Source organism: Lepidochelys kempii, chromosome 8, assembly GCF_965140285.1.
Source record: "Lepidochelys kempii isolate rLepKem1 chromosome 8, rLepKem1.hap1, whole genome shotgun sequence".
In the NCBI taxonomy this organism is placed as follows: domain Eukaryota; kingdom Metazoa; phylum Chordata; order Testudines; family Cheloniidae; genus Lepidochelys; species Lepidochelys kempii.
The window spans coordinates 74,862,044-74,888,627 of record NC_136387.1 but is presented as its reverse complement, the minus strand read 5'-3'; the positions used below and the strand labels follow the sequence as shown (position 1 = coordinate 74,888,627).

The 26,584-nt window shown below is 41.4% G+C and overlaps 1 protein-coding gene across 3 annotated transcripts in view; it reads right to left on the bottom strand.

Annotated features, from left to right (window-relative positions):
• GLMN (glomulin, FKBP associated protein) overlaps positions 1-26,584 on the bottom strand; it is a 51,608-nt gene that overhangs the window by 13,042 nt on the left and 11,982 nt on the right. For 2 of the 3 annotated variants that reach the window (XM_073357079.2, XM_078854090.1), the window contains exons 4-15: positions 24,888-25,007; positions 20,805-20,913; positions 18,920-19,166; positions 18,279-18,381; positions 16,612-16,799; positions 15,879-15,932; positions 14,828-14,858; positions 14,432-14,521; positions 8,723-8,764; positions 8,556-8,629; positions 6,906-6,990; positions 2,098-2,207 (exon numbers count right to left, since the gene is read on the bottom strand). In XM_073357079.2, coding sequence (XP_073213180.1) covers positions 2,098-2,207; positions 6,906-6,990; positions 8,556-8,629; positions 8,723-8,764; positions 14,432-14,521; positions 14,828-14,858; positions 15,879-15,932; positions 16,612-16,799; positions 18,279-18,381; positions 18,920-19,166; positions 20,805-20,913; positions 24,888-25,007 — 1,253 coding nt within the window. The remainder of the gene's footprint in view (positions 1-2,097; positions 2,208-6,905; positions 6,991-8,555; positions 8,630-8,722; positions 8,765-14,431; positions 14,522-14,827; positions 14,859-15,878; positions 15,933-16,611; positions 16,800-18,278; positions 18,382-18,919; positions 19,167-20,804; positions 20,914-24,887; positions 25,008-26,584) is intronic. The other variant, XM_073357080.2, reaches the window with a different exon arrangement.

The window sequence follows — 26,584 nt, the reverse complement described above, 5'->3', positions numbered from 1 at the left end:
AGTACACTTGTCACTAGTCAGCTGCCTCCAATTAGGCTTAAAAGAGGGTGCCCAGGCCCTACGGGGGGAGGTCCCTGAAGGAAGAGCTAAGTAAGAGCTGCGTGAGGGGAAACCATAATAGCAGAAACCATGAGCTGCTGCTGCTGAGTTCTCCAGAAAACTGTCAAGGACTGGCTAGAGCTGGCGAACTCTGCTGAGTTGCAAGAAGGCTTGTGCAGTGGCCCCTAGGAAGATGGGAAGGACCAGCATGGTCAGCGAAAGCTGGGATCAGAAACAAGGAAGGGACGGTTCCTTGAGCAGGACAGGGGTAGGACTCACAGGCCAGGAGGCCTGAGGAGCATAACACTCCAGGGAGCTCTCGGCAGAAGACTCAAGTGGAGGGCTGTTGGAGGAGCCCAAGAACAAAAGATTGTTCCTAGAGGGAGGTGCCTCTGAACAGGGGTAGGATTCACAAGACAGGCGGCTGCTGGAGTAAAGCACTGCAGGGAGCCCTCTTGCAGGAGACCTGAACTGGGGGCTACTGGAAAAGACTTGAGAGTTCCGAGACCTACTTTTCACCCACAGGTAGATGGCCTGGAGAGTGGGACCCTAGAACAGGGGTTAAAGGAACTGAGGCAGAGTAGTTAATGACTCTCAGGTGACTAAGGAAGGGTGACCTTTGAAGGGCATTGAAGGGCTGCTGCATTGTAACCTTGTTTTACTTTGGGATTTTGCAAAGAAATGTTTTATTATCAGGTAAAGCAGACTGTGAAGAACTTCAAAAAGATCTCACAAAACTAAGTGATTGGGCAACAAAATGGCAAACGAAATTTAATGTGGATAAATGTAAAGTAATGCACACTGGAAAAAATAACCCTAACTATACATACAATATGATGGGAGCAAATTTAGCTACAGCTACAACTAATCAGGAAAGATCTTGGAGTCATCGTGGATAGTTCTCTGAAGACGTCCACGCAGTATACAGCGACAGTCAAAAAAGCTAACAGGATGTTAGGAATCATTAAAAAAGGGATAGAGAATAAGATGGAGAATATCTTATTGCCCTTATATAAATCCATGGTACGCCCACATCTTGAATACTGCATAGAGATGTGGTCTCCTCATCTCAAAAAAGATATACTGGCATTAGAAAAGGTTCAGAGAAGGGCAACTAAAATTATTAGGGGTTTGGAACCAGTCCCATATGAGGACAGATTAAAAGAGGCTAGGACTTTTCAGCTTGGAAAAAAGAAGACTAAGGGGGGATATGATAGTGGTATATAAAATCATGAGTGGTGTGGAGAAAGTGAATCAGGAAAAGTTATTTACTTGTTTCCACAATATAAGAACTAGGGGCCACCAAATGAAATTAATGGGCAGCAGGTTTAAAACAAATAAAAGAAAGTTCTTTTTCACACAGTGCACAGTCAACCTGTGGAACTCCTTGCCTGAGGAGGTTGTGAAGGCTAGGACTGTAACAGGGTTTAAAAGAGAACTAGATAAATTCATGGAGGTTAAGTCCATTAATGGCTGTTAGCCAGGATGGGTAAGGAATGGTGTCCTTAGACTCTGTTTGTGAGAGGGTGGAGATGGATGGCAGGAGAGAGATCACTTGATCGTTACCTGTTAGGTTCACTCCCTCTGGGGCACTTGGCATTGGCCACTGTTGGCAGACAGGATACTGGGCTGGATGGACCTTTGGTCTGACCCAGTGTGGCCATTCTTATGTTCTTAGGTGTCTGTGACTTTTTATATCAGGGTTTAAATTTGCCACTAAAAGAGACAATATTCCTTTGCATGGATGGATTCCAACTGGATGGAAACTGAGGCAGACGTGCATGTCATGCAATGGCTTGCCATAGGAGGGCACCCCAGGCAGGGGGCACCTTATCACAGGGAGGAACTAGTTTATTTAACTAATAATTTCCATCCTTGGTTCTAAAATTCTGAGACAAACTGATACTCTCCTCATAGATTATGCAGCAGTCACTTGCTTAGTTGCACTTACTTTGTCATTAAATAAAAATCTGGGCAATCTTCAAATTATATATATACACACACATACATACAGATACACACAGATTTAGATTTACTCTAGTTCTGATTACATCTCACCTATCTGAGTTTTGGAGAAGATCTGTTTCAGCCCCTTCAGGAAGCAACAGCACTAAATCTAGAAGTGAAACCAGCTGGGGTCCAGTAAACCACTTACTGTCATTTGCTTTCTGGAAAGCAACAGGGAAAAAGAGAGAAAAAGTTTAAATTCACACTTTGCGTAATCATGTAGTGTAACAATATGACCACTGGGTAGTGTCTGAAAATGAGGAAATCAATTTACGGAAAAAGATGTATGCAGATTACCATAAAATGATCAAAATATACTAATCTTTTCAAGATCAGACATTTCCACACTCTTTCCCCAGCTCACCCACTCAAGCTATCCATTCTATTCTTATCTGAGTCATTAGACTCTCTTTCCATTTCTACTCTTCCCAGCCCCACCTAACTACACCATTCTTTGAGTCTGTTAATATGATTTTTTTGCCTCTGTCTTCACTAACCAGGTCAGCTCCCAGACTGCTGCGCTGGGCATCACAGCATGGGGAGTAGATGGCCAGCCCTCTGTGGAGAAAGAGGTGGTTAGGGACTATTTAGAAAAGCTGGACGTGCATAAGCCCATGGGGCCGGATGAGTTGCATCTGAGAGTGCTAAAGGAATTGGTGGCTGTGATTGCAGAGCCATTGGCAATTATCTTTGAAAACTCGTGGCGAACGGGGGAAGTCCCGGAAGACTGGAAAAAGGCTAATGTAGTGCCAATCTTTAAAAAAGGGAAGAAGGAGGATCCTGGGAACTATAGGCCAGTCAGCCTCACCTCAGTCCCTGGAAAAATCATGGAGCAGGTCCTCAAAGAATCAATCCTGAAGCACTTACATGAGAGGAAAGCGATCAGGAACAGTCAGCATGGATTCACCAAGGGAAGGTCGTGCCTGACTAATCTAATCGCCTTCTATGATGAGATTATTGGTTCTGTGGATGAAGGGAAAGCAGTGGATGTATTGTTTCTTGACTTTAGCAAAGCTTTTGACACGGTCTCCCACGGTATTCTTGTCAGCAAGTTAAAGAAGTATGGGCTGGATGAATGCACTATAAGGTGGGTAGAAAGTTGGCTAGATTGTCGGGCTCAATGGGTAGTGATCAATGGCTCCATGTCTAGTTGGCAGCCGGTGTCAAGTGGAGTGCCCCAAGGGTCGGTCCTGGGGCCGGTTTTGTTCAATATCTTCATAAATGATCTGGAGGATGGTGTGGCTTGCACTCTCAGCAAATTTGCGGATGATACTAAACTGGGAGGAGTGGTAGATACGCTGGAGGGCAGGGATAGGATACAGAGGGACCTAGACAAATTGGAGGATTGGGCCAAAAGAAATCTGATGAGGTTCAATAAGGATAAGTGCAGGGTCCTGCACTTAGGATGGAAGAACCCAATGCACAGTTACAGACTAGGGACCAAATGGCTAGGCAGCAGTTCTGCGGAAAAGGACCTAGGGGTGACAGTGGACGAGAAGCTGGATATGAGTCAGCAGTGTGCCCTTGTTGCCAAGAAGGCCAATGGCATTTTGGGATGTATAAGTAGGGGCATAGCCAGCAGATCGAGGGATGTGATCTTGCCCCTCTATTCAGCATTGGTGAGGCCTCGTCTGCAGTACTGTGTCCAGTTTTGGGCCCCACACTACAAGAAGGATGTGGATAAATTGAAGAGAGTCCAGCGAAGGGGAACAAAAATTATTAGGGGTCTGGAACACATGACTTATGAGGAGAGGCTGAGGGAGCTGGGATTGTTTAGCCTGCAGAAGAGAAGAATGAGGGGGGATTGGATAGCTGCTTTCAGCTACCTGAAAGGGGGTTCCAAAGAGGATGGCTCTAGACTGTTCTCAATGGTAGCAGATGACAGAACGAGGAGTAATGGTCTCAAGTTGCAGTGGGGGAGGTTTAGGTTGGATATTAGGAAAAACTTCTTCACTAGGAGGGTGGTGAAACACTGGAATGCGTTCCCTAGGGAGGTGGTAGAATCTCCTTCCTTAAAAGTTTTTAAGGTCAGGCTTGAGAAAGCCCTGGCTGGGATGATTTAAATGGGGATTGGTCCTGCTTTGAGCAGGGGGTTGGACTAGATGACCTTCAGGGGTCCCTTCCAACCCTGAAATTCTATGATTCTATCTTTAAATCAACTGGCTCAGCCACTGTTAGGTAGGTGAGTAATGCAAGGATGGGAACAGTTGATGGGAGGGATCTTTCAGTTGTTATATGACTCCCACCAGCAGTGCAGAATCCAAGTACTTCACAACATTAATGATCATTTTCTCCCAACACCTGGGCGAGGTACAAAAGTATTATCACCATTTTACAGATGGGAAACAGAGGCATAGAGAGAAACACAGAAGTTTTCAAACCTAGGTGCCTAAAGGTAGGTTCCTAAACCTATATTTGGACACAAAGCTAATAGTGGCCTATCTCAGAAGTGCCAAGGACCAACACATCCCACTGAAGTAAATGGAAACAGCAGGTCGTGCGCACCTTTGAAAATCAGGCCATTTTTAGTTTAGGCACTTTCACTGTAAAACTTTGGCCTAAGCAACTTGCACAAGATACCACAAGAAGTCTGTGGCAGAGTCAGGAACTGAACCCAGATCCCCTGAGCCCAATCCAGTACCTCAACCAAAAGAGCATCTTTTCTCTGTCCTTTGGATAAAGAACTATGTGATGATATCCCAGTATCAATAAGGAAAACAACATACTTTTGAGACTAAGCATGAGAAACTGCTGCACAAACGGTAATTTTAGGAAAAAGAAAAGGAATACTTGTGGCACCTTAGAGACTAACCAATTTATTTGAGCATAAGCTTTCGTGAGCTACAGCTCACTTCATCGGATGCATACCGTGGAAACTGCAGCAGACTTTATATATACACAGAGAATATGAAACAATACCTCCTCCCACCCCACTGTCCTGCTGGTAATAGCTTATCTAAAGTGATCATCAGGTGGGCCATTTCCAGCACAAATCCAGGTTTTCTCATCCTCCACCCCCCCACACAAATTCACTCTCCTGCTGGTGATAGCCCATCCAAAGTGACAACTCTTTACACAATGTGCATGATAATCAAGTTGGGCTATTTCCTGCACAAATCCAGGTTTTCTCACATCCCCCCCACCCCCATACACACACAAACTCACTCTCCTGCTGGTAATAGCTCATTCAAACTGACCATTCTCCAAGTTTAAATCCAAGTTAAACCAGAACATCTGGGGGAGGAGGGGGGGGAAAACAAGAGGAAACAGGCTACCTTGCATAATGACTTAGCCACTCCCAGTCTCTATTTAAGCCTAAATTAATAGTATCCAATTTGCAAATGAATTCCAATTCAGCAGTTTCTCGCTGGAGTCTGGATTTGAAGTTTTTTTGTTTTAAGATAGCGACCTTCATGTCTGTGATTGCGTGACCAGAGAGATTGAAGTGTTCTCCGACTGGTTTATGAATGTTATAATTCTTGACATCTGATTTGTGTCCATTTATTCTTTTACGTAGAGACTGTCCAGTTTGCCCAATGTACATGGCAGAGGGGCATTGCTGGCACATGGCATATATCACATTGGTGGATGTGCAGGTGAACGAGCCTCTGATAGTGTGGCTGATGTTATTAGGCCCTGTGATGGTGTCCCCTGAATAGATATGTGGGCACAATTGGCAACGGGCTTTGTTGCAAGGATAAGTTCCTGGGTTAGTGGTTCTGTTGTGTGGTATGTGGTTGTTGGTGAGTATTTGCTTCAGGTTGCGGGGCTGTCTGTAGGCAAGGACTGGCCTGTCTCCCAAGATTTGTGAGAGTGTTGGGTCATCCTTTAGGATAGGTTGTAGATCCTTAATAATGCGTTGGAGGGGTTTTAGTTGGGGGCTGAAGGTGACGGCTAGTGGCGTTCTGTTATTTTCTTTGTTAGGCCTGTCCTGTAGTAGGTAACTTCTGGGAACTCTTCTGGCTCTATCAATCTGTTTCTTTACTTCTGCAGGTGGGTAATTCATTGAAAACAGCTTGGAATGAAACAGTCATCTCAATCATACACTATCTTACTACTGCTGTTATGCTATAATGAAGTGTCATGCCACAGCATGTGTGGGACAGAGAGAAGTGGTTAATTATTCTGGTGGATATTAACACCACCCACAGGTAAAATTAGAAGGATATCTACCAACAAAGCCCCAATTCAGGAAGGCATCCTGAGTCAGGACAACAGTGTCAATGGGATGTAAGCATGTACGGAAGTGTTTTTCTAAATCGGCCAGAAGAGTGATCTTTAGAAAGCTGGGCGTGCATCATTGCAGTAGTAGCATCACCTGCTAAGATTGCCCAACACCTCCCATTATCGGAACTTGTTTTCAGATACTTTTATATAACTTTGCCAAACTTTAATCATTTGGGCTAAAATGGTTCCATGCTGGGTATCTACCTCAAACTATTTTTTTTTTAAATTTCAATGGAAACAGTTCAGTAGCTTCCAAGAAGGGAAAAATACATTTTGCCCATGTTAAAAAAAAATCTGGTAACCTCGTCTTTGAAAAACTCAAGTGCACTCCTGCTTTGGAGCAGCAGCTACAGAGAAAGTCAGACTTCAGCCTGTAAATAAAATAGTATGTAGTTGTGTAATTATAGACTGTATCATAATGCATAACCTTAAGGAGGACAAATTAATGTTGCACAGGCAACTTTAATTCTTGCATTTCTTAACTTTAAATATGCAAGGTCAAGCACTCAAATCTCCTTTTAACACAGTATTTTCATATGTAATACATAAATAATTTGGAGCCTAAACTATATGAATTCTTTAAAAACGGTATTGAAAGCACTTTCTAAATTAGGAACTTACAATATTCTCACCTTTAATGATAAATCAATCTGATTTTTGATATTTTGTATAACATAGCCTTCTACGCCAGCGTGGTTGCTTGTCTTCAATAAACACCTTTAAAGTAAAATAGAGAAAGACAGTATCTCCTAGATATTGCATTACATTTCATTGAAAAAATATAGATTAAATTCTGGCTTCATAGAAATAAATGGGAGTTTTGCCATTGACTTCAAGGGGGACAGAATTTTACCCCTAATCTTTGGAGTTCACAAAAGGGCTGGCTTCAGTGTTTTGTTTTTTAGTAACAAGAAAACTAAAATCAATTGCCATTGTCATGAAATTAACATGGTAGCTCCTATGTGAGCTCCTATGCAGTGTTAGGATATAGATAGATATTCAGGCCTGTCTGTAAAGGCCTACGCTCTAAGAATTTAGGTGTATTCTTATCACTTGGCTAGTTCTAGAGGTACAAAAGAAAGAATCAAAATCACTGTCTGCTGGTGTAAGGGCCTTCTCTTACTGTGACAGTCTGAGGCCCTGTTCTTAGGCTAAGGCCTTCGGCTAAGCAACAGAGGCAGCCATAAGCTGGGAAGCGAACAGTCACATCCTCACATTCCAAACTAGTCACATTGAAATAAGGTGCTATTGGGCTGGTAGGAATACAATCCTGTCCTGATAGTGCCTATCACCTCCAGAGAAAGGGAAGTGCCTAGAAAATGTAAAGGGAAACTTAGTTTGATAGCTTTCTGTCTGGCAAGAACTCACTTATCAATAGCTGGGATGTGAAATCCTCACTTCTGTATTGTTTTGTCATTATAGTTCCCACTTTGTTATTGTTTGTCTGTATAACCTCTGTCTGGTTCCGTGATTGTTTCTGTCTGCTGTATAATTAATTTTGCTGAGTGTAAACTAAATTAAGGTGGTGGGATATAATTGGGTACATAATCATGTTACAATATGTTAGGATTGGTTAGTTAAATTTCAGGAACATGATTAGTTAAGGTATAGCAAAGCAGAACTCAAGTTTTACTATATAGTCTGCAGTCAATCAGGAAGTGAGGGGGTGGGTGTGTGGGGGAGATGGGAACAGGGAATGGGGTGGGGAAATTGCAATCATGTTTTGCTAAAGGGGGAAATTGGAACAGGGATTGGGGTAAGGAAATTGGAATCATGTTTTGCTAAGGGCAGGAATGGGAACAGGGACACAGGTGTAAGGCTCTGTGGTGTCAGAGCTGGGAAGGGGGACACTAAGGAAGGAAACTGGAATCATGTTTGCTGGAAGTTCACCCCAAGAAACATCAAATTGTTTGCACCTTTGGACTTTGGGTATTGTTGCTCTCTGTTCATGTGAGAAGGACCAGGGAAGTAAGTGGGTGAAGAAATAAGCCCCCTAACATGCAGTTACCATGATTTCTGACTGAGTTACTAGGCAATTAAAGGTTTCAGAGTAACAGCCGTGTTAGTCTGTATTCGCAAAAAGAAAAGGAGTACTTGTGGCACCTTAGAGACTAACCAATTTATTTGAGCATGAGCTTTCGTGAGCTACAGCTCACTTCATCGGATGAAAGCTCATGCTCAAATAAATTGGTTAGTCTGTAAGGTGCCACAAGTACTCCTTTTCTTTAGGCAATTAAATTGCATCAAGACATGTTTTTCTGCATTTCATGCAGGATGCATACCTGAACAAAGTGTATTTTCCCTCTGCATCAAACTTGTCTATATATAACTGCAATATCTTCAAACTCTTCTTTCGCTAAAAGAAAAAAATTCTATGAAGACATTTGCAGTTAATTAAAATAAAACAAATTTAGCACTTCTAACCCCTCGGAATGATTAAATTACATACCAGATGCTCTATAGGACAAAGGGTCATCACTTTAACCAAATCCTGCAGTTGGAAAAAAGTACATAAAGTTTGGTTGTACCTACACAATTGTATCTTGACTAAATTCTAGTCAAATCATGAACATAAAATCAAAACATGTTTTTATAAAAAGGAAAAGCTAGGAAATTCAGAGCTGTTAGACTGTCTGTTTTTAAGACAGAATACTATACACACGGGTGTTGAAGGGGTCTCAGGCTGCAAGCAAGAAAAACAAGTGGTAAAAGCTGTAGTAAGACACAGAGGAGTGAATTAAGGACAGAATAGCGGAGCGTAGGACTCAACCTCAGATTTTCTACTGGGTCTGGGATTGCCATGAAACTATATCAAATGTCAAAAGAAATCACTGTCTGTTTTGACAAAGTGGTATCAGTTTTCCCTTCCATAGGGAAAATTTCCCTGCTTTCCTACTCCACATGGGAGCATTATAAGGATTACTTAGAATATCATACATTTTCTGTAGGGCTGTCGATTAATCACAGTTAACTCACGTGATTAACTCAAAAACATTAATCGTGATTAATTGCAGTTTTAGTCACACTCTCAAACAATAAATACCAATTGAAATGTATTAAATATTTTGGATGTTTTCCTACATTTTCATATATATTGTATTCTGTGTTGTAATTGAAATCAAAATATATATTTTTATTATAAATATTTGCACTGTAAAATTATAAACAAAAAATAGTATTTTTCAATTCACCTCATACAAGTACTGTAGTGCAAACTCTTTGTCTTGAAAGTGCAACTTACAAATGTAGATTTTTTTTGTTACATAACTGCACTCAAAAACAAAACAATGTAAAACTTGAGAGACTACAAGTCCACTCAGTCCTACTTCTTCTTCAGCCAATCGCTAAGACAAACAAGTTCGTTTACATTAACAGGAGATAATGCTGCCCTCTTCTTATTTAAAATGTCACCAGAAAGTGAGAACAGGCATTTGCACGGCACTTTTGTAGTCAGCATTGCAAGATATTTACGTGCCAGATATGCTAAACATTTGTATGTTCCTTCATGCTTCAGCCACCATTCCAGAGGACATGCTTCTATGCTGATGACGCTCATTAAAAAAATAATGTGTTAATTAAATTTGTGACTGAACTTTCTTGGGGGAGAATTGTATGTCCCCTGCTGTTTTATCTGCATTCTGCCATATATTTCATGTTACAGCAGTCTGGGATGAGGACCCAGCACACGTTGTTCATTTTAAAAACACTTCCACTGCAGATTTGACAAAACGCAAAGAAGGTTCCAATGTAAGATTTCTAAAGATAGCTACAGCAGTGGTTCTCAAACTATGGCTGCCGTTGGTTCAGGGAAAACTCCTGGTAGGCTAGGCTGGTTTACCTGCCGCGTCTGCAGGTTCAGCCGATCGCGGCTCCCACTGGCCGTGGTTCACCACTCCAGGCCAATGGGGGCTGCGGGAAGTGGCACGGGCCGAGGGATGTGCTGGCCGCCCTTCCAGCAGCCCCTACTGGCCTGGAGCGGTGAACCACGGCCAGTGGGAGCCACGATCGGCCGAACCTGTGGATGCGGCAGGTAAACAAACTGGCCTGGCCCGCCAGGAGCTTTTCCTGAACAAGCGGCGGCCCTAGTTTGAGAACCACTGCGCTACAGTACTCGACCAAAGGTTTAAGAATCTGAAGTGCCTTCCAAAATCTGAAAGGGATGAGGTGCAGAGCATGCTTTCAGAAGTCTTAAAAGAGCAAGACTCTGAAGTGGAAACTACAGAACACAAACCACCAAAAAAGAAAATCAACCTTCTGCTGGTGGGATCTGACAGATGATGAAAATGAACATGCATTGGTCCACACTGCTTTGGATTGTTAGGGAGCAGAACCCGTCATCAGCATATACGCATGTCCCCTGAAATGGTGCTTGAAGCATGAAGGGACATATGAATCTTTAGCGCTTTTGGCACTTAAATATCTTGTGACGCTGGCTACAACAGTGCCATGAGAATGCCTGTTCTCACTTTCAGGTGACATTGTAAACAAGAAGCAGGCAGCATTATCTCCTGCAAATGTAAACAAAATTGTTTGTCTGAGTGATTGGCTGAACAAGAAGTAGGATTGAGTGGACTTGCAGGGTCTAAAATTTTACATTTTTTTTTTTTGACTGCAGGTTTGTTTGTTTGTTTTTAACAATTCTACATTTGTAAGTTCAACTTTCATGATAAGGAGATTTCAATTCACCTAATACATGTTCTGTAGTGCAAAATACTATTTCTTTTGTTTTTTTACAGTGCAAATACTTGTAATCAAAAATAAATATAAAGTGAGCACTGTACACTTTATATTCTGTGTTGCAATTGAAATCAATATATTTGAAAATGTAGAAAACATCCAAAAATGTTTAAGTAAATGGTATTCTATCATTAACAGTGCGATTAATCACGCGATTAATTTTTTTTTAATCGTGCAACTAATCGTGATTAATTTTTTTTTATAATTTTCTGAACATAAGCTGTAAGATGTTTGTGGGCACTAATGAGAAATAAATAACTGAAATGACTGAAAATACTGAAACGAAAGTAAGCAAAATAGCAGTTAGGTATGGCCTGCATCTGTGGATGATCTAAAACTGGGAACCAACCAAGTGAGCAGTTAACCATATTTTAGAAGTATTTTGAAACTTGAAATACTGTATAATTGAGTAAACATCAAGTCTAGTTTCTGAATTTAATAGAGATTTATTACTAGCCCTGTAAGTAAAATCTATCAGGAATATATTTCAAGTTTATATTTATGGTTATATTTAGAAATGTATTATTAAATGGGTCTGAGCCAATATGGATTTGTGAAAGGTAGATCATGTCAGAAATTCTTAGACTCATCGACTTTGAGGCCAGAAAGGACCATCATGATCATCTACTCTAATCTCCTGCACATTGCAGGCCACAGGACCTCACCCACCCACTCCTGTAATAGATCCCTAACCTCTGGCCGAGTTACTGAAGTTCTCAAATCATGATTTAAAGACTTCAAGTTACAAACAATCCACCATTTACACTAGTTTAAACTTGCAAGTTGACCCATGCCCTGTGTTGCAGAGGAAGGCGAATAACTCCCAGGGTCTCTGCCAATCTGATCCGGGGGTAAATTCCTTCCCAGTGCCAAATATGGCAATCAGTTAGACCCTGAGCATGTGGACAAGATCCACAAGCCAGACACCTAGGGAAGAATTCTCTGTATTAACTCAGCCCTTCCTATCTGGTGTCCCATCAGAAGCCATAGGAAATATATGCTGCTAGCAGTCACAGATTGGCTACATGCCATTGTAGACAGTCTCATCACACTATCCCCTCCATAAATTTATCAAGCTCAACTCTTGAAGCCAGTTAGGTTTTTGGTCCCCACTGCTTCCCTTGGAAGGCTATTCCAAAACTTCACTCCTCTGATGATTAGAAACCTTCATCTAATTTCAAGCCTAAACTTGTTGATGGCCAGTTTATATCCATTTGTTCTTGTGTCCACTTTCTTAGTGGATGTTGATAAGGAGTAAATGAGACAGAGCTTTATAATGAGAATGGACTGATATCTAGTATTGATTTACACAAAGCTGTATAAAGATCACTAAATTTACCATGGATACTAAAATAGAGCAAGTGGTCAAGACTTCATGGATGAACTATTCTGAAAATATTCTTGATAGATTAGGCTTAGAAGAGGAGTTTGAAATTTAAAAAGTATAAGGTGATGCATTTGCAAAGAAACAACAATGAAACTAGGAATAGTTTAAATGTCATTGAATTAGCTATTGTGGTCAGTAGAAAAGCATGCATGTATTAATAGACCTTACGCTGAAATTCTCAGTCCAGTGTGCAACAAATGCGAAGGAGGACAACAGAATATTGGTTTTGTGACAAAGTTCCTCCTCTACCTTGGTGGGTCTTGCACTTATTGGCAGAGTTGCTCGCCTCGGAGATTCACGGCAGCCCTCAGTTTGGCCGTTTTCGTGAACCCACAGTCCAGGTCAATTCCTCCTGTGTCTGACCAGGAGTTGGGAGGCTTGGGGGGAACCGGGGCCCACCCTCTACTCCGGGTTCCAGCCCAGGGCCCTGTGGAATGCAGCTGTCTAGAGTGCCTCCTGGAACAGCTGTGTGATAGCTACAACTCCCTGGGCTATTTCCCCATGGCCTCCTCCCAACACCTTCTTTATCCTCACCATAGGACCTTCCTCCTCGTGTCTGATAAAGCTTGTACTCCTCAGTCCTCCAGCAGTAAGCATTCTCACTCTCAGCTCCTAGTGCCTCTTGCTCCCAGCTCCTCACACATGCACCACAAACTGAAGTGAGCTCCTTTTTAAACCCAGGTGTCCTGATTAGCCTGCCTTCATTGATTCTAGCAGCTTCTTGATTGGCTGCAGGTGTTCTAATCAGCCTGTCTGTCTTAATTGTTTCCAGAAAGTTCCTGATTGTTCTGGAACCTTCCCTGTTACCTTACCCAGGGAAAAGGGACCTACTTAACCTGGGGCTAATAAATCTGCCTTCTATCACTCTCTTGTAGCCATCTGGCCCGACCCTGTCACAGTTTCTATCAACACAAATATAACCTCTAATATTGTGTGCTCTCACTTGGGTTAGACTAAATCTGGTATAATTTTAGTTATATTTTAACATGTATTTGTAGAATATGATGTAGGTAAAAATGCAACCAATGGAACTTAGGTTCCTATTTATGAGGAGAGTGACAATTGAGATTGTTTCACAAGAGAGAAGACTTAAGAAATGGTAATGTTGTATTTAAACTGGCCATGGATCATTTTAATATAAGAGTGACATGTCTGAAATTGAGTGAATCTACTGAACTATGGGTCTCTGGTTTAACACTGAAGGGAATACATATTTTATTTAGAGGGTAGCGAACTGGTGGAATGGCCTTCTTGCACTCCTCTGGCATAAAATTGTTTTTTAAATTTTAAAAAACTTCAAGTTAAATGTTTAAAAAGCTTCACTATATAGGAAGGCATCAAACAATTCCAGACACAAGGGTACCTGTCTTGCTTCCAATCCTTCACAAACTTATAGCAAATTAAGATGCAGAAATCTGAATTCATCATCGAAATTTTATATATAAAAATGGCACTGCATATTTGCATTCACAATGTTCACCCTGCTAGCTGGGATGAGACTTTTACTAAGATAGGAGCAAAGGAGCCCCCTTTTGTTGCGAGTGTGGAGGGAGGAGAACATGCAGCAGTTTCATACCCCCAGTTTTTCCCCCCTTTGGTGGGTGAAAGTTGTTGCTTAACTCTTCTTTTCCCTTTCTCTTCCCCAGCCTGCTTCTTCATGCTGCATAATGTGTGTAGGGGAGGGGAGAAGGGACAGGGACATGACAGTCACATGATGCACCTGAATCCAATCTCTGGGGCTTGTCCTGCCCACCACGATTGCCACTGGATGGCAATGGGATATAGGGATGCTGTTTGGTGGTGAAAGAAAGGGGGCGATAAACTTTGCTTCCTAGGTGGATAACCATTGCAGGCTCCCTGTTCCAGTTAACAATTCTTAATAGCAAGACACTGGATGGTTTCAAAATCAATTAAGTTTTTGAGTGAGGCAATCCTTTTATTCTCTAAATTCTTCTCTCTCAACCCACCTAGGGAACAGCTAGACATGACATGGCATTTTAAGTAAAAATACTTGTTTACATTGCATCCTAATACCTGAGGTGCTGTAATGAAGCCTTTGAATTCCAAATACTGGTGGTGAAGGCTATTATCTCCCATTCTCAATAAACAGTTTCCAAGCAGGTCCTACAAGCAATAAAAAATAATTTTGAAGGCAACGTAACTTTGCACTTGTACAGTACTTTAATCCAAGGTCCTCAAACCACTTCACAAACTAAGGCCGCAATCCTGCAAACATTTATGCATGTATTTAAGATTTATTCATATGCAACGTGCTTTCAAGACTGGGGCTTATCTGATTAAGCCTCAATAACTCTAAAATTATAGTATGCAATATTATCCTCATCTTTTACAGACAAGGGAAATTAAGGTTGTACCATAACATAGATTACAAAGAATATTCAATATTTGATTTAAAAAAAAGGAACTTACAAGTCCTTTAGTTAACACAGATTCTTCTGTCCTACAAGAAATTAAGAAAATCACCAGTTTCAAAGTATGAATTCAAAAATGTTTTGTTGATGTTTAAGAATTAACTAAGTAGTACAGGATCTATCTAAAAACAAGCTCAGCTACCAACAGTTCCTATTCTGCTTCCTGTCATCATTCCGTCAACTGAATTATTTAACTACACTAAACAGAAGAGTTTGTAGATTTGACTCCTTTTGAGATCAAGAGCTGATATTTCCATTCTATATTTATGAGCGTTCAAAGGAAAGAGCTCAAGTCCCTCAGACGCCATGATATTAAAAGGAAGAAAATGGTACTTTCCCAACTGTAGAACTCTGCAAACTTTTTCCAAACATGAGCAGAAGAGAGTGAATCCTAATCTAAAGAGACTGAAAAGTTTAGGCCAAGTTGTAGCAAGGCACAGTGGAGTGTTCATCTTAATTGGTGATAATCTATGAAACACTCATGCTTGTAGAGTAGTACTTGGACTTATTCTTTGTAGACAATAAAGGGGCAAATGACTACAACACTTAAGTAAGTCTGGTGTTCTATTTATTGAAGGCCATGATACAGATGAAGATAGCATACTATCATAGGCTAGAGTCAAATATTTCCATGGCAACCTCACTTCATTCTCAACTGTGTAATTTAGTTACAGAAGTACTACTAAATATTCAAATTCAGAAAACTGGAATGTTTAAAATGTTCTTAGTTTGGGTTTCCATAAATAAAACACAGTTGTGAAACGAATACTGTAAAACATACTGAAAAATGTAAGAGCATATCACATAGAAGTATTGTGTTTGGGACAACTTTTTACAACTCTTTGGCGGGAAGGGGCATCATCTTGTGCTGAGCCGTACCATATTAACACTCAGTTTCAAAAGAGTTTTCCCCCACAATTTGAATCGTAAATTCAAAGTCTGATTTCATAAATTACTACTACAGATCAGAAAGCAACTGTGGGACAATTAAACCAGACAAACAAGAAACAAATCCAGTATTTGAAACTCCAAATTTTGTATGATCTTACCTTTTCAATAGGACCTCAATATGTGTCATGTTGCACTGTAGAAGATATGATGGACTAAAACAGAAAAATTATTTATAAATATAATTGCAGAGACCACACTGCCTACATGTTGATATATAAATAGTCTCTGTGGAACTATATATAGGAATAGTAACTATTTCATAAAATTAAAAGTAATTTTAGGCTAAATGGATACCTTCAAAATAGATGTGTGCTAAAAATCAGGATGTCCCCCCTCAACTCTCCCACATTGGTTATCACCACACTAAGGTTCCAATCCTGCAAACACTTACATGCTTAATTTTAAACATATAAATAGTCCATGGCTCCTTCTGTGAGACTACTTATGTCTAAAATTAAGCACACACATAAGTTTCTGCAGAATTGGGGCCTAAAAGAGAAAACACCTCTGCACACATACCATTTATTACATGACCGTTGCCCTGAAATGAATGCTAATGTAACACAAAGGCTTACACAATAATTAGTGATTAATATTAAAAGAGCTACAGCTCACTTCATTGGATTCTGTAGCTCACGAAAGTTTATGCTCAAATAAATTTGTTAGTCTCTAAGGTGCCACAAGTACTCCTTTTCTCTTTGCGAATACAGACTAACACGGCTGCTACTCTGAAACCTAATAGTAAAAGGTTTTCTTCTGCTCCTGATAATGTCTTTAAAGAACCTCAACAAATCAGCCACTATTAATAAATGGAGGGAAAATAGCTCTTACCTAAAGACCATTGGAAAACAATCAATACCAAAGTACTGAACATACACAAGATATGACAGACATGCCAAAGAATCTGCAGAATGCTTTCCATCTACATCCAAAAAATCCTGATTATCCCAGTTCTGATTTCTGCTTCCATGGTGTAAAAACAATGTTGGTAACAATTCTCTTATATCCAATAAAATACCCTGTTTATTTAAAAAAGAAAAGTCAATTCCATATAGCCGCTTTATAAAAGGAAATACAGATATTAAGTTTTAAATTAGGATTCACATTTTAAATTTTATATAGTAAAATCTCTACCTACCATATGTACAATCATTCCTGAAAATATTTTTTGTAATTATGTGTATAGTTACAGACATCAAAACTACATTTAAGGAAATTATTAAGGTGGCAAAGTCAAGCACTCAAAGGTTAGGAAATGCCTGAATTGACATTGCCTGTGCAATCTTAATTTGGCCACCTTGTGTGTATACTCTATGACACAGTGTTTAATTACATGATCACAAATTCTTTTTCCCCCCACAAACCTTTGCCTCACTTAGTGCACAGAATGGATGATGCTCACATAATGACCAGCTATGCTGTATTTTGTTTTCTCTTCATTGTTCAAAGTGCAATCCCAGACATTATTTGCCACATAGTATTCAAACCCTGCTCTGAAGACACAGTTATTAATTTCCTTACGGGCTAACAGGAAATAGTCCATTAAGACTCAGTTATCTAGGACCTACACAAAGAGCAATCTCTCCTAATCAGGGTTGGAGACACTGGTTGTGTGATCTAATAAGATGGCACTGCAATTATTTACCCTGTAGATTAGCTTCCTGAAATTTCAGTTAATATTACTAGAGCCATGTGCGGGACTATTTTTAATCCCACTCCTGACAGACCCCGCAATACCCACTCCTATCCACTCCCGCTATTATGGCAGAGGGTTCTGCGGAACCCCTGGGATCCTGTGGAAACCCTGGGATCCTGGTCCCACTGCAGGGCTCTAGTTTATACACCCCAATTCAAGATATCACTTATGCATGAGTTTAAGAACAACTGAAGTCACTGGGACCGAAGCACATGTTTAACGTTAGGTTTGTGCTTAAGTGGGTGTCCTGAATAGAAAATACTCTTAACTTTATCCAACATATGATACTCTTAGATTTTTAAAGTGCAGCTCTACCCAATGACATCAATTATTATAAAAAGGAAAGGGCTATAGTAAGTAGAAGGACAAACTCGGTTCTTTTAAAAAGCCAAACACAGAATTGCATTAGTTTTGGTCACGTAGGGACCTCACCTCATTGTCTCCTTTTAGAAGCCCAGATAGATTAGTACATCTATGGGGATGGGGCCAGCTGCAGAAGAGAGGAGGCTGCTGATAATTCAGAGAGCAGCAGCCCAAAGAGATGTACCATGCGGGCTGAATTTGGTCCATTAAATGCTAGTCATTTATTGCATAACATTCACAGATTTTTTACTTTCAAAGCCAAGTTTTGTTGACCATAGGGATCTGATATTATTCCAAGTCTGTACCTTCATCAGCTCTACCCTACAGAATCTCATAAACCATCTTACTAACCAAATCAGGAAGCCAACTGATTATAGTGAATACTGAATTGTAGTGACTGATTTTGTAAGTCAATATAATTTGTTTTAACTGCACTTACTAGAATTTCAGCTGCAAAATGCCTTAAGGGATCTTCTTCAATATCTTCATGCAGCTGATCAAGCTGTGCTATTAATAAGGGGTATTTCAAGCTTTTCAAACAACTGAAACAAAAGAAGATGATTATAATTAGAACCTTTTAACAAAAACCACTACCAAAACCACCAATACAGAATATAATGACATTGTCTCCAGGGGGTCTGAAACTGTTGTACCCCTTACCCCTGCTGCTGCTCATGGTGGATTGAAGGGGGAGTTTCCAATCTCAGGGACTGGCTCCGCTTCCTGTTTTTCGTCCCTATACTCTCATGGCTGGGGGCACAGCTTGGATCCTGATGCCTCCAAAGAGGGATGTCCCTCATCCTGGTGTAAATGCAAGGAAGGAGTAGGGGCCATTGGCTGGGCTTCCCACCCCTTATACAAGTACTTTTCTACCACCTGCCAGCCAGGAGGGGAATGAGTGTTGCCCTTCCTCTCATAGTTCGCAAATATGGAAGGGTTTGTTTTTTTAAAAACACATTAAAAACAGTTTATTTGATAAACTATAAAACATCAACAGTGTATTCACTGCTGGTGCAAGAAATTTTGATTGCTCATTTTGTTTCATTACACATGCATTTTAAGCAGAAGTAAGCTACTCACAATTTTAGCAATTCTTCTTTGAGCTCCTTGTCATCATTTTCTGTTGAGCCTTCCATATTTTTAACAACTTCATCCACAAAAGGTTTAGCAAAATCTACTACTGCATTGCAACACTGGCAGAGGCCAAGTTTATCTTCTTGTATTTGTTCTTTTGTGTAAGGTACAGGCAGGAGAGAGAGTTGATTTAAAATGGTAGACAAAGATAAACCCACTGAGTATGACTTCTTGCTATGAAGTTTCAATAGAACTGTAATAAAAAGAAAAAGTGTTGTTAAACATCTAGTTATCTACTATTTCCCCCCACAAGTGATGTTACAGAGGTGGAACATCTTAATTTCTTCTCATTTATAACACAAAAGCTTTTGCCTGCTATAGCAGATTCAGGGTTTGAGAAAATGCAAAGAATAAGATCTGTGTTGAGTTAGGTGACTGTATTGAACAGCCTTTGGTTAAAAAAAAATAAAATCAAACCTGCAATACTATGAACAAGTGCAGAGACACCAGGATTCTACACCGGTTAGTTTTGGGATGTTATAACTACCAGCACCATAGGGTTGAGTATTGCAAAGAAATATCACAACAGCATCCCATGCATTTTAATATACAACAAATCCTGACTCTGTAAAGTGGACATAAATACTGAAAATTTCTCTCTTAGATCACTGGCCCAAAGGGGCAAACCCTTCCTGGCCCTGAAAACATCTGTACCACCAAAGTGTTTCTAATCTTGGCAAAACAAGAGACTATACCAAATGCCTGCTGAAATCTGGCCCTTTTGCACCACATCAGGACTGTTCTGATCAGTGTAGCACTGGCCCCAAAATCAGTGTGCCACAATTAGCTCCTTTACAGACTCCTCCCTCATCTCAGCTGCACTTAGGGACACGGGGTGCAGCTGAGAAGCGAGTCCACAGACTCTTAACAGAAGACATTGTTCTAATTACCAAAACATTCCCCTTAAATTCCAACATAATTTTAGCAGCCTGTATCTTGTGAACCACTAAGGTTAGGCTTGGTCTACACTTAAAACTTATGCCAGTAAAGCTAGATTGGGCAGGGGTGTGAAAAAACCACATGCTAGTGAGAAAGCTATGCTGACAAAATCTCCAGTGTAGACCTCCAGAAGAGTAGTTCTGTTGGCATAGTTAACGCCATTCAGGGAGGCAGTATTCGCATACCAGCACAAAAATTCCTTCTCTTGGTATATGCCGTGTCTACAGGGGACATTCCTTTGAAAGAAACATTGATTTTAAGCTCTAGTGGGTCTCAGGACAGCAGCCACTAATATCGTATCAGAACTGAAATGAAAAGAACTAGTGAATAAAAAAAATATTAGATTGATGCGATTTTCAGATCAGATATATTGTGCAGGCTAAAATGCAATGCTTTATACCACTAGAAAAACTGCATTCACAGCTAGTGTTTTCAGTGGTGAGAGGTGTTACATTCTGTCCTCCAAGCTCACAGGTATTTTTTTAAGCAAATATGCAGTTTGTGACTTTCACTGATATGCAGGAATTGGTTAACTTTCAATACCTATAAAGGGCAAGTGAATAAAAGGCATAGATACAGATGACTGTTTCAGGAGGAGGAGGGCAACCCACAGAAAGTAAAATATTTGTAGTACAAGCAATATTCTGCATTTAAACCATTAATTGTGTCCTCAGGCACTCTTATAACAGGTCTCAGTAAGTACTGAAATTATATTTCACGTGCTCCCCCAGAACACTAGGTGTTCTAGAGCACTACTTTAAATACAACTAATAAAACAATCAGATTAGAAATGTTCCAAATCTTTTTCAACAGCAACTAAATGAATGCACTAAAATGGAGTAGGAAAGCTATTTTGTTTAAGTGTACAATCAGATAGGAAAGTGCTCATTACCTGTCTGCAGAGGTTGAAGCAAGAGCAGAATAGTTTGGGATATCTGTTCCCCAGAGGTCTGCTCAATCTGCTCAAGTAAACCCAATAAAAGTTCCTTTGGATTACACAGCTGCAAGAAAGGATCAAGCCACTGTACTGTTGTTTATCTCTAAAGTAATACATTAAGTACCTTTACAATAATAAATGTACTTCCAAAACTGTAACACAATTTTTGCATGACAAGGACAGAAGATGCAAAACATCCAGGACATTATTGTTACAAAAAACCAAAACCTAAAAACCAAAAAAAGCTCATGCTTTCTTTAAAATAGTAGTTTTCAACATTTTTGAGCTGAGTTCCCTCTCTGAGTTACAATTTTTGGATGTGCCCCTGCAATACCTGCTCCTCCCTCCTCGGGGTTTCAGGATGTGGGAAGAAGTGTGCCTTGGTCTCTGGGAGTGGAGCCAGTGCTGGGCATGAAGGTGTTGACATTGACTTGGTGGCCTGCTGAGGGGAGTCAGGGGATGGAGGCAGTGCTCCCTCTCTGAACCCCCCGGCGTGGAGCTGGCCCGAGCTCCTCTAAACATTCCTTTCCACCCCTCTAAGGGGGAACGCCCTACAGTTTGAAAACTTCTGCTTTAAAACATGCATTTAGACTGAAGCCACATGTAAGGATATTTAGATTGCTATGGCCAAATAACATTTAATTCTACTTTGGTATGAGACCACTTTAACTGGTAGAGGTAAAAGAAAAAGTTCAGCATGTACTGTAACAGCTGGCTAACCTAGTGAGGAGGGCTTTAAACTAGGTTCACCGGGGGAAGGAGACCAAAGCCCTGAGGTAAGTGGGAAAGCGGGATACTGGGAGGAAGCACAGGCAGGAATGTCTGTGAGGGGAGGGCTCCTGCCTCATACTGGGAATGAGGAGCGATCAACAGGTTATCTCAAGTGCTTATATACAAATGCACAAAGCCTTGGAAACAAGCAGGGAGAACTGGAGGTCCTGGTGATGTCAAGGAACTATGACGTGATCGGAATAACAGAGACTTGGTGGGATAACTCACATGACTGGAGTACTGTCATGGATGGTTATAAACTGTTCAGGAAGGACAGGCAGGGCAGAAAAGGTGGGGGAGTAGCACTGTATGTAAGGGAGCAGTATGACTGCTCAGAGCTCCGGTACGAAACTGCAGAAAAACCTGAGTGTCTCTGGATTAAGTTTAGAAGTGTGTGCATCAAGAGTGATGTAGTGGTGGGAGTCTGCTATAGACCACCGGACCAGGGGGATGAGGTGGATGAGGCTTTCTTCCGGCAGCTCACGGAAGCTACTAGATCGCATGCCCTGATTCTCATGGGTGACTTTGATTTTCCTGATATCTGCTGGGAGAGCAATACAGCGGTGCATAGACAATCCAGGAAGTTTTTGGAAAGCGTAGGGGACAATTTCCTGGCGCAAGTGCTAGAGGAGCCAACTAGGGGGGGCGCTTTTCTTGACCTGCTGCTCACAAACAGGGTAGAATTAGTGGGGGAAGCAAAAGTGGATGGGAATCTGGGAGGCAGTGACCATGAGTTGGTTGAGTTCAGGATTCTGACGCAGGGAAGAAAGGTAAGCAGCAGGATACGGACCCTGGACTTCAGGAAAGCAGACTGACTCCCTCAGGGAACGGATGGCCAGGATCCCCTGGGGGACTAACTTGAAGGGGAAAGGAGTCCAGGAGAGCTGGCTGTATTTCAAGGAATCCCTGTTGAGGTTACAGGGACAAACCATCCCAATGAGTCGAAAGAATAGTAAATATGGCAGGTGACCAGCTTGGCTTAATGGTGAAATCCTAGCGGATCTTAAACATAAAAAAGAAGCTTACAAGAAGTGGAAGGTTGGACAAATGACCAGGGAAGAGTATAAAAATATTGCTCGGACATGTAGGAATGATATCAGGAGGGCCAAATCGCACCTGGAGCTGCAGCTAACCAGAGATGTCAAGAGTAACAAGAAGGGTTTCTTCAGGTATGTTGGCAACAAGAAGAAAGCCAAGGAATGTGTGGGCCCCTTACTGAATGAGGGAGGCAACCTAGTGACAGAGGATGTGGAAAAAGCTAATGTACTCAATGCTTTTTTTGCCTCTGTCTTCACTAACAAGGTCAGCTCCCAGACTGCTGCGCTGGGCATCACAAAATGGGGAAGAGATGGCCAGCCCTCTGTGGAGATAGAGGTGGTTAGGGACTATTTAGAAAAGCTGGACGTGCACAAGTCCATGGGGCCGGACGAGTTGCATCCGAGAGTGCTGAAGGAATTGGCGGCTGTGATTGCAGAGCCATTGGCCATTATCTTTGAAAACTCGTGGCGAACCGGGGAAGTCCCGGATGACTGGAAAAAGGCTAATGTAGTGCCAATCTTTAAAAAAGGGAAGAAGGAGGATCCTGGGAACTACAGGCCAGTCAGCCTCACCTCAGTCCCTGGAAAAATCATGGAGCAGGTCCTCAAAGAATCAATCCTGAAGCACTTGCATGAGAGGAAAGTGATCAGGAACAGCCAGCATGGATTCACCAAGGGAAGGTCATGCCTGACTAATCTAATCGCCTTTTATGATGAGATTACTGGTTCTGTGGATGAAGGGAAAGCAGTGGATGTATTGTTTCTTGACTTTAGCAAAGCTTTTGACACGGTCTCCCACAGTATTCTTGTCAGCAAGTTAAGGAAGTATGGGCTGGATGAATGCACTATAAGGTGGGTAGAAAGCTGGCTAGATTGTCGGGCTCAACGGGTAGTGATCAATGGCTCCATGTCTAGTTGGCAGCCGGTATTAAGTGGAGTGCCCCAAGGGTTGGTCCTGGGGCCAGTTTTGTTCAATATCTTCAAAAATGATCTGGAGGATGGTGTGGATTGCACTCTCAGCAAATTTGCGGATGATACTAAACTGGGAGGAGTGGTAGATACGCTGGAGGGGAGGGATAGGATACAGAAGGACCTAGACAAATTGGAGGACTGGGCCAAAAGAAATCTGATGAGGTTCAATAAGGATAAGTGCAGGGTCCTGCACTTAGGACGGAAGAACCCAATGCACAGCTACAGACTAGGGACCGAATGGCTAGGCAGCAGTTCTGCAGAAAAGGACCTAGGGGTGACAGTGGACGAGAAGCTGGATATGAGTCAGCAGTGTGCCCTTGTTGCCAAGAAGGCCAATGGCATTTTGGGATGTATAAGTAGGGGCATAGCGAGCAGATCGAGGGACGTGATCGTTCCCCTCTATTCGACATTGGTGAGGCCTCATCTGGAGTACTGTGTCCAGTTTTGGGCCCCACACTTCAAGAAGGATGTGGATAAATTGGAGAGAGTCCAGCGAAGGGCAACAAAAATGATTAGGGGACTGGAACACATGACTTATGAGGAGAGGTTGAGGGAGCTGGGATTGTTTAGCATGCAGAAGAGAAGAATGAGGGGGGATTTGATAGCTGCTTTCAGCTACCTGAAAGGGGGTTCCAAAGAGGATGGCTCTAGACTGTTCTCAATGGTAGCAGATGACAGAACGAGGAGTAATGGTCTCAAGTTGCAGTGGGGGAGGTTTAGATTGGATATTAGGAAAAACTTTTTCCCTAAGAGGGTGGTGAAACACTGGAATGCGTTACCTAGGGAGGTGGTAGAATCTCCTTCCTTAGAGGTTTTTAAGGTGAGGCTTGACATCCTGGCTGGGATGATTTAACTGGGAATTGGTCCTGCTTCGAGCAGGGGGTTGGACTAGATGACCTTCTGGGGTCCCTTCCAACCCTGATATTCTATGATTCTATGATACTCTACTGCTTGAATTAAATTCAAAATGATACATTTTCACAAAATCTTATATATCACTTGTCTGCCTATGCTCTTCCACATTTATATTGCTGTCAAGGGTTCAACAAGAGACAACAAATATCAGGACTTTAATATCATTAAACAACATCCAGTCCAGGATGGAAAATCCATTATTCAATTCAAGGAAGTTTTCTGGTTAAAGTAAAGATTTACAGAACAAACACTGTAACATTAAGAGACTTAAATAAAGTACTGTAATTGTATAATAATTATATGAGATTCGCCTTTATTAAGACTACATGGTTCAACAACATACCTGCACCAACTGATCTAGTATTTTCAGACAATGTTCTCTCTTCTCATCTTCCTGCTTATAACTCAAAATGGATCTAACAAGAGGACAAATAAGATTCCAGCCCATACTCTTGACAATAACCTGTAAATCAGATTTACAGAGAAAACAGGCCAAAATTTAGTGGATTTAAAATACAATCCTAAATGAATACATATATACGTCAAAAAGAGTCAATAGATTATGGATGACAAACAGATGAATGATGGATGACATCAAGAAGGCTGAGGTGTTTAATGCCTAGTTTACTTCAGGTTTCAGAGTACCGCAGTCTTCATTAAAAAAGTCAACTGTGACCGGATGCTTAATACAATTAATATTAATAAGGGGAAAGGAACACAAGTCAGAATAGGGAAAGAACAGGTTAAACAATTTTTAGATATGTTAAATGTATTCAAGTTGGCAGGGCCTGATGAAAACGATCCTTGGGTACTTAAGGAACTAGCTGAAGCAATCTCAGCAATTAGCAATTAACTTCGAGAACTCATGAAGGACGGGTGAGGTCTCAGACAACTAGGGAAGGGCAAACATGGTATTTATCTTTAAAAAAGGGAACAAAAAGGACCCAAGAATTATAAACCAGTCTGCTTAATTTCGATACTTGGTAAAATCCTAGAACAAATTATTAAACAATTAATTTGTAAGCACCTAGAGGTCAATAAACTAATAAGTAATAGCCAACATGGATCGGTCAAGAACAAATCGTGCCAAATCAACCTAATTTCCTTCTTTGACAGGGTTACTGGAATAATGGATGGGGGAAAGGCGTAGATGTGACATATCTTGATTTTAGTTCAGCTTATGACACATTCCCACATGACAGTCTCATAAGTAAGGTTGCAAGTCTGTCATGGAAGTCACGGGACCTCCATGACTTCTGCAGCCAGCAGGTGTGACTGACCCCAGGGCTGCCTGAGCAGCTCAGGCAGCCCCGGGGCCAACTGCACTGGCCCACCCCAGAGCCAGCTGCACTGCTTCCTCCCCCACACCGACAGCAATGGTCCCAGGCTGCCCTTGCCAGCAGTGGTGGTGGCTGGGCCATCCCCCTGCCAGCAGCAGCGGTGGGTGCCCCAGAGCCTCCCCCCACAGCAGCAGCGGGTGCCCCGGAGCCTCCCCCCAGAGCACCAGCGGGTGCCCCGGAGCTTCCCCCTCCAGAGGAACAGCTGTGCCCCCGGAGCACACCAGAACTCCAAAGATTTAGTCAGGGGTATGTAGTACAAGTCATAAACAGGTCACGGGGCCAGGAATTTTTCTTTATTGCCTGTGACCTGTCCATGACTTTTACTAAAAAATACCCATAACTAAATCTTAACCTTACTCATAAGCAACCAGGGAAATGTGGTCTAGATGAAATTATTATAAGATGGGAGCATAACTGTTTGAAAAACCATACTCAAAAGTGTTCATTGTGCAATGGTTCACTGTCAAAATGGGAGGATGTATTATTGAATGTTTTCATTAATTACTTGGATAATGGAGTGGAAAGCATGCTTATACAATCTGCAGACAATACCAAGCTGGATGGCGTTACAAGCACTTTGGAGGACAGGATTAGAATTCAAAATGACCTTGACAAATTGGAGAATTGGTCTAAAATCAACAAGATGAAGTTCAGTAAAGACAAGTGCCAAGTATTATACTTAGGAATGAAAAAATCAGAT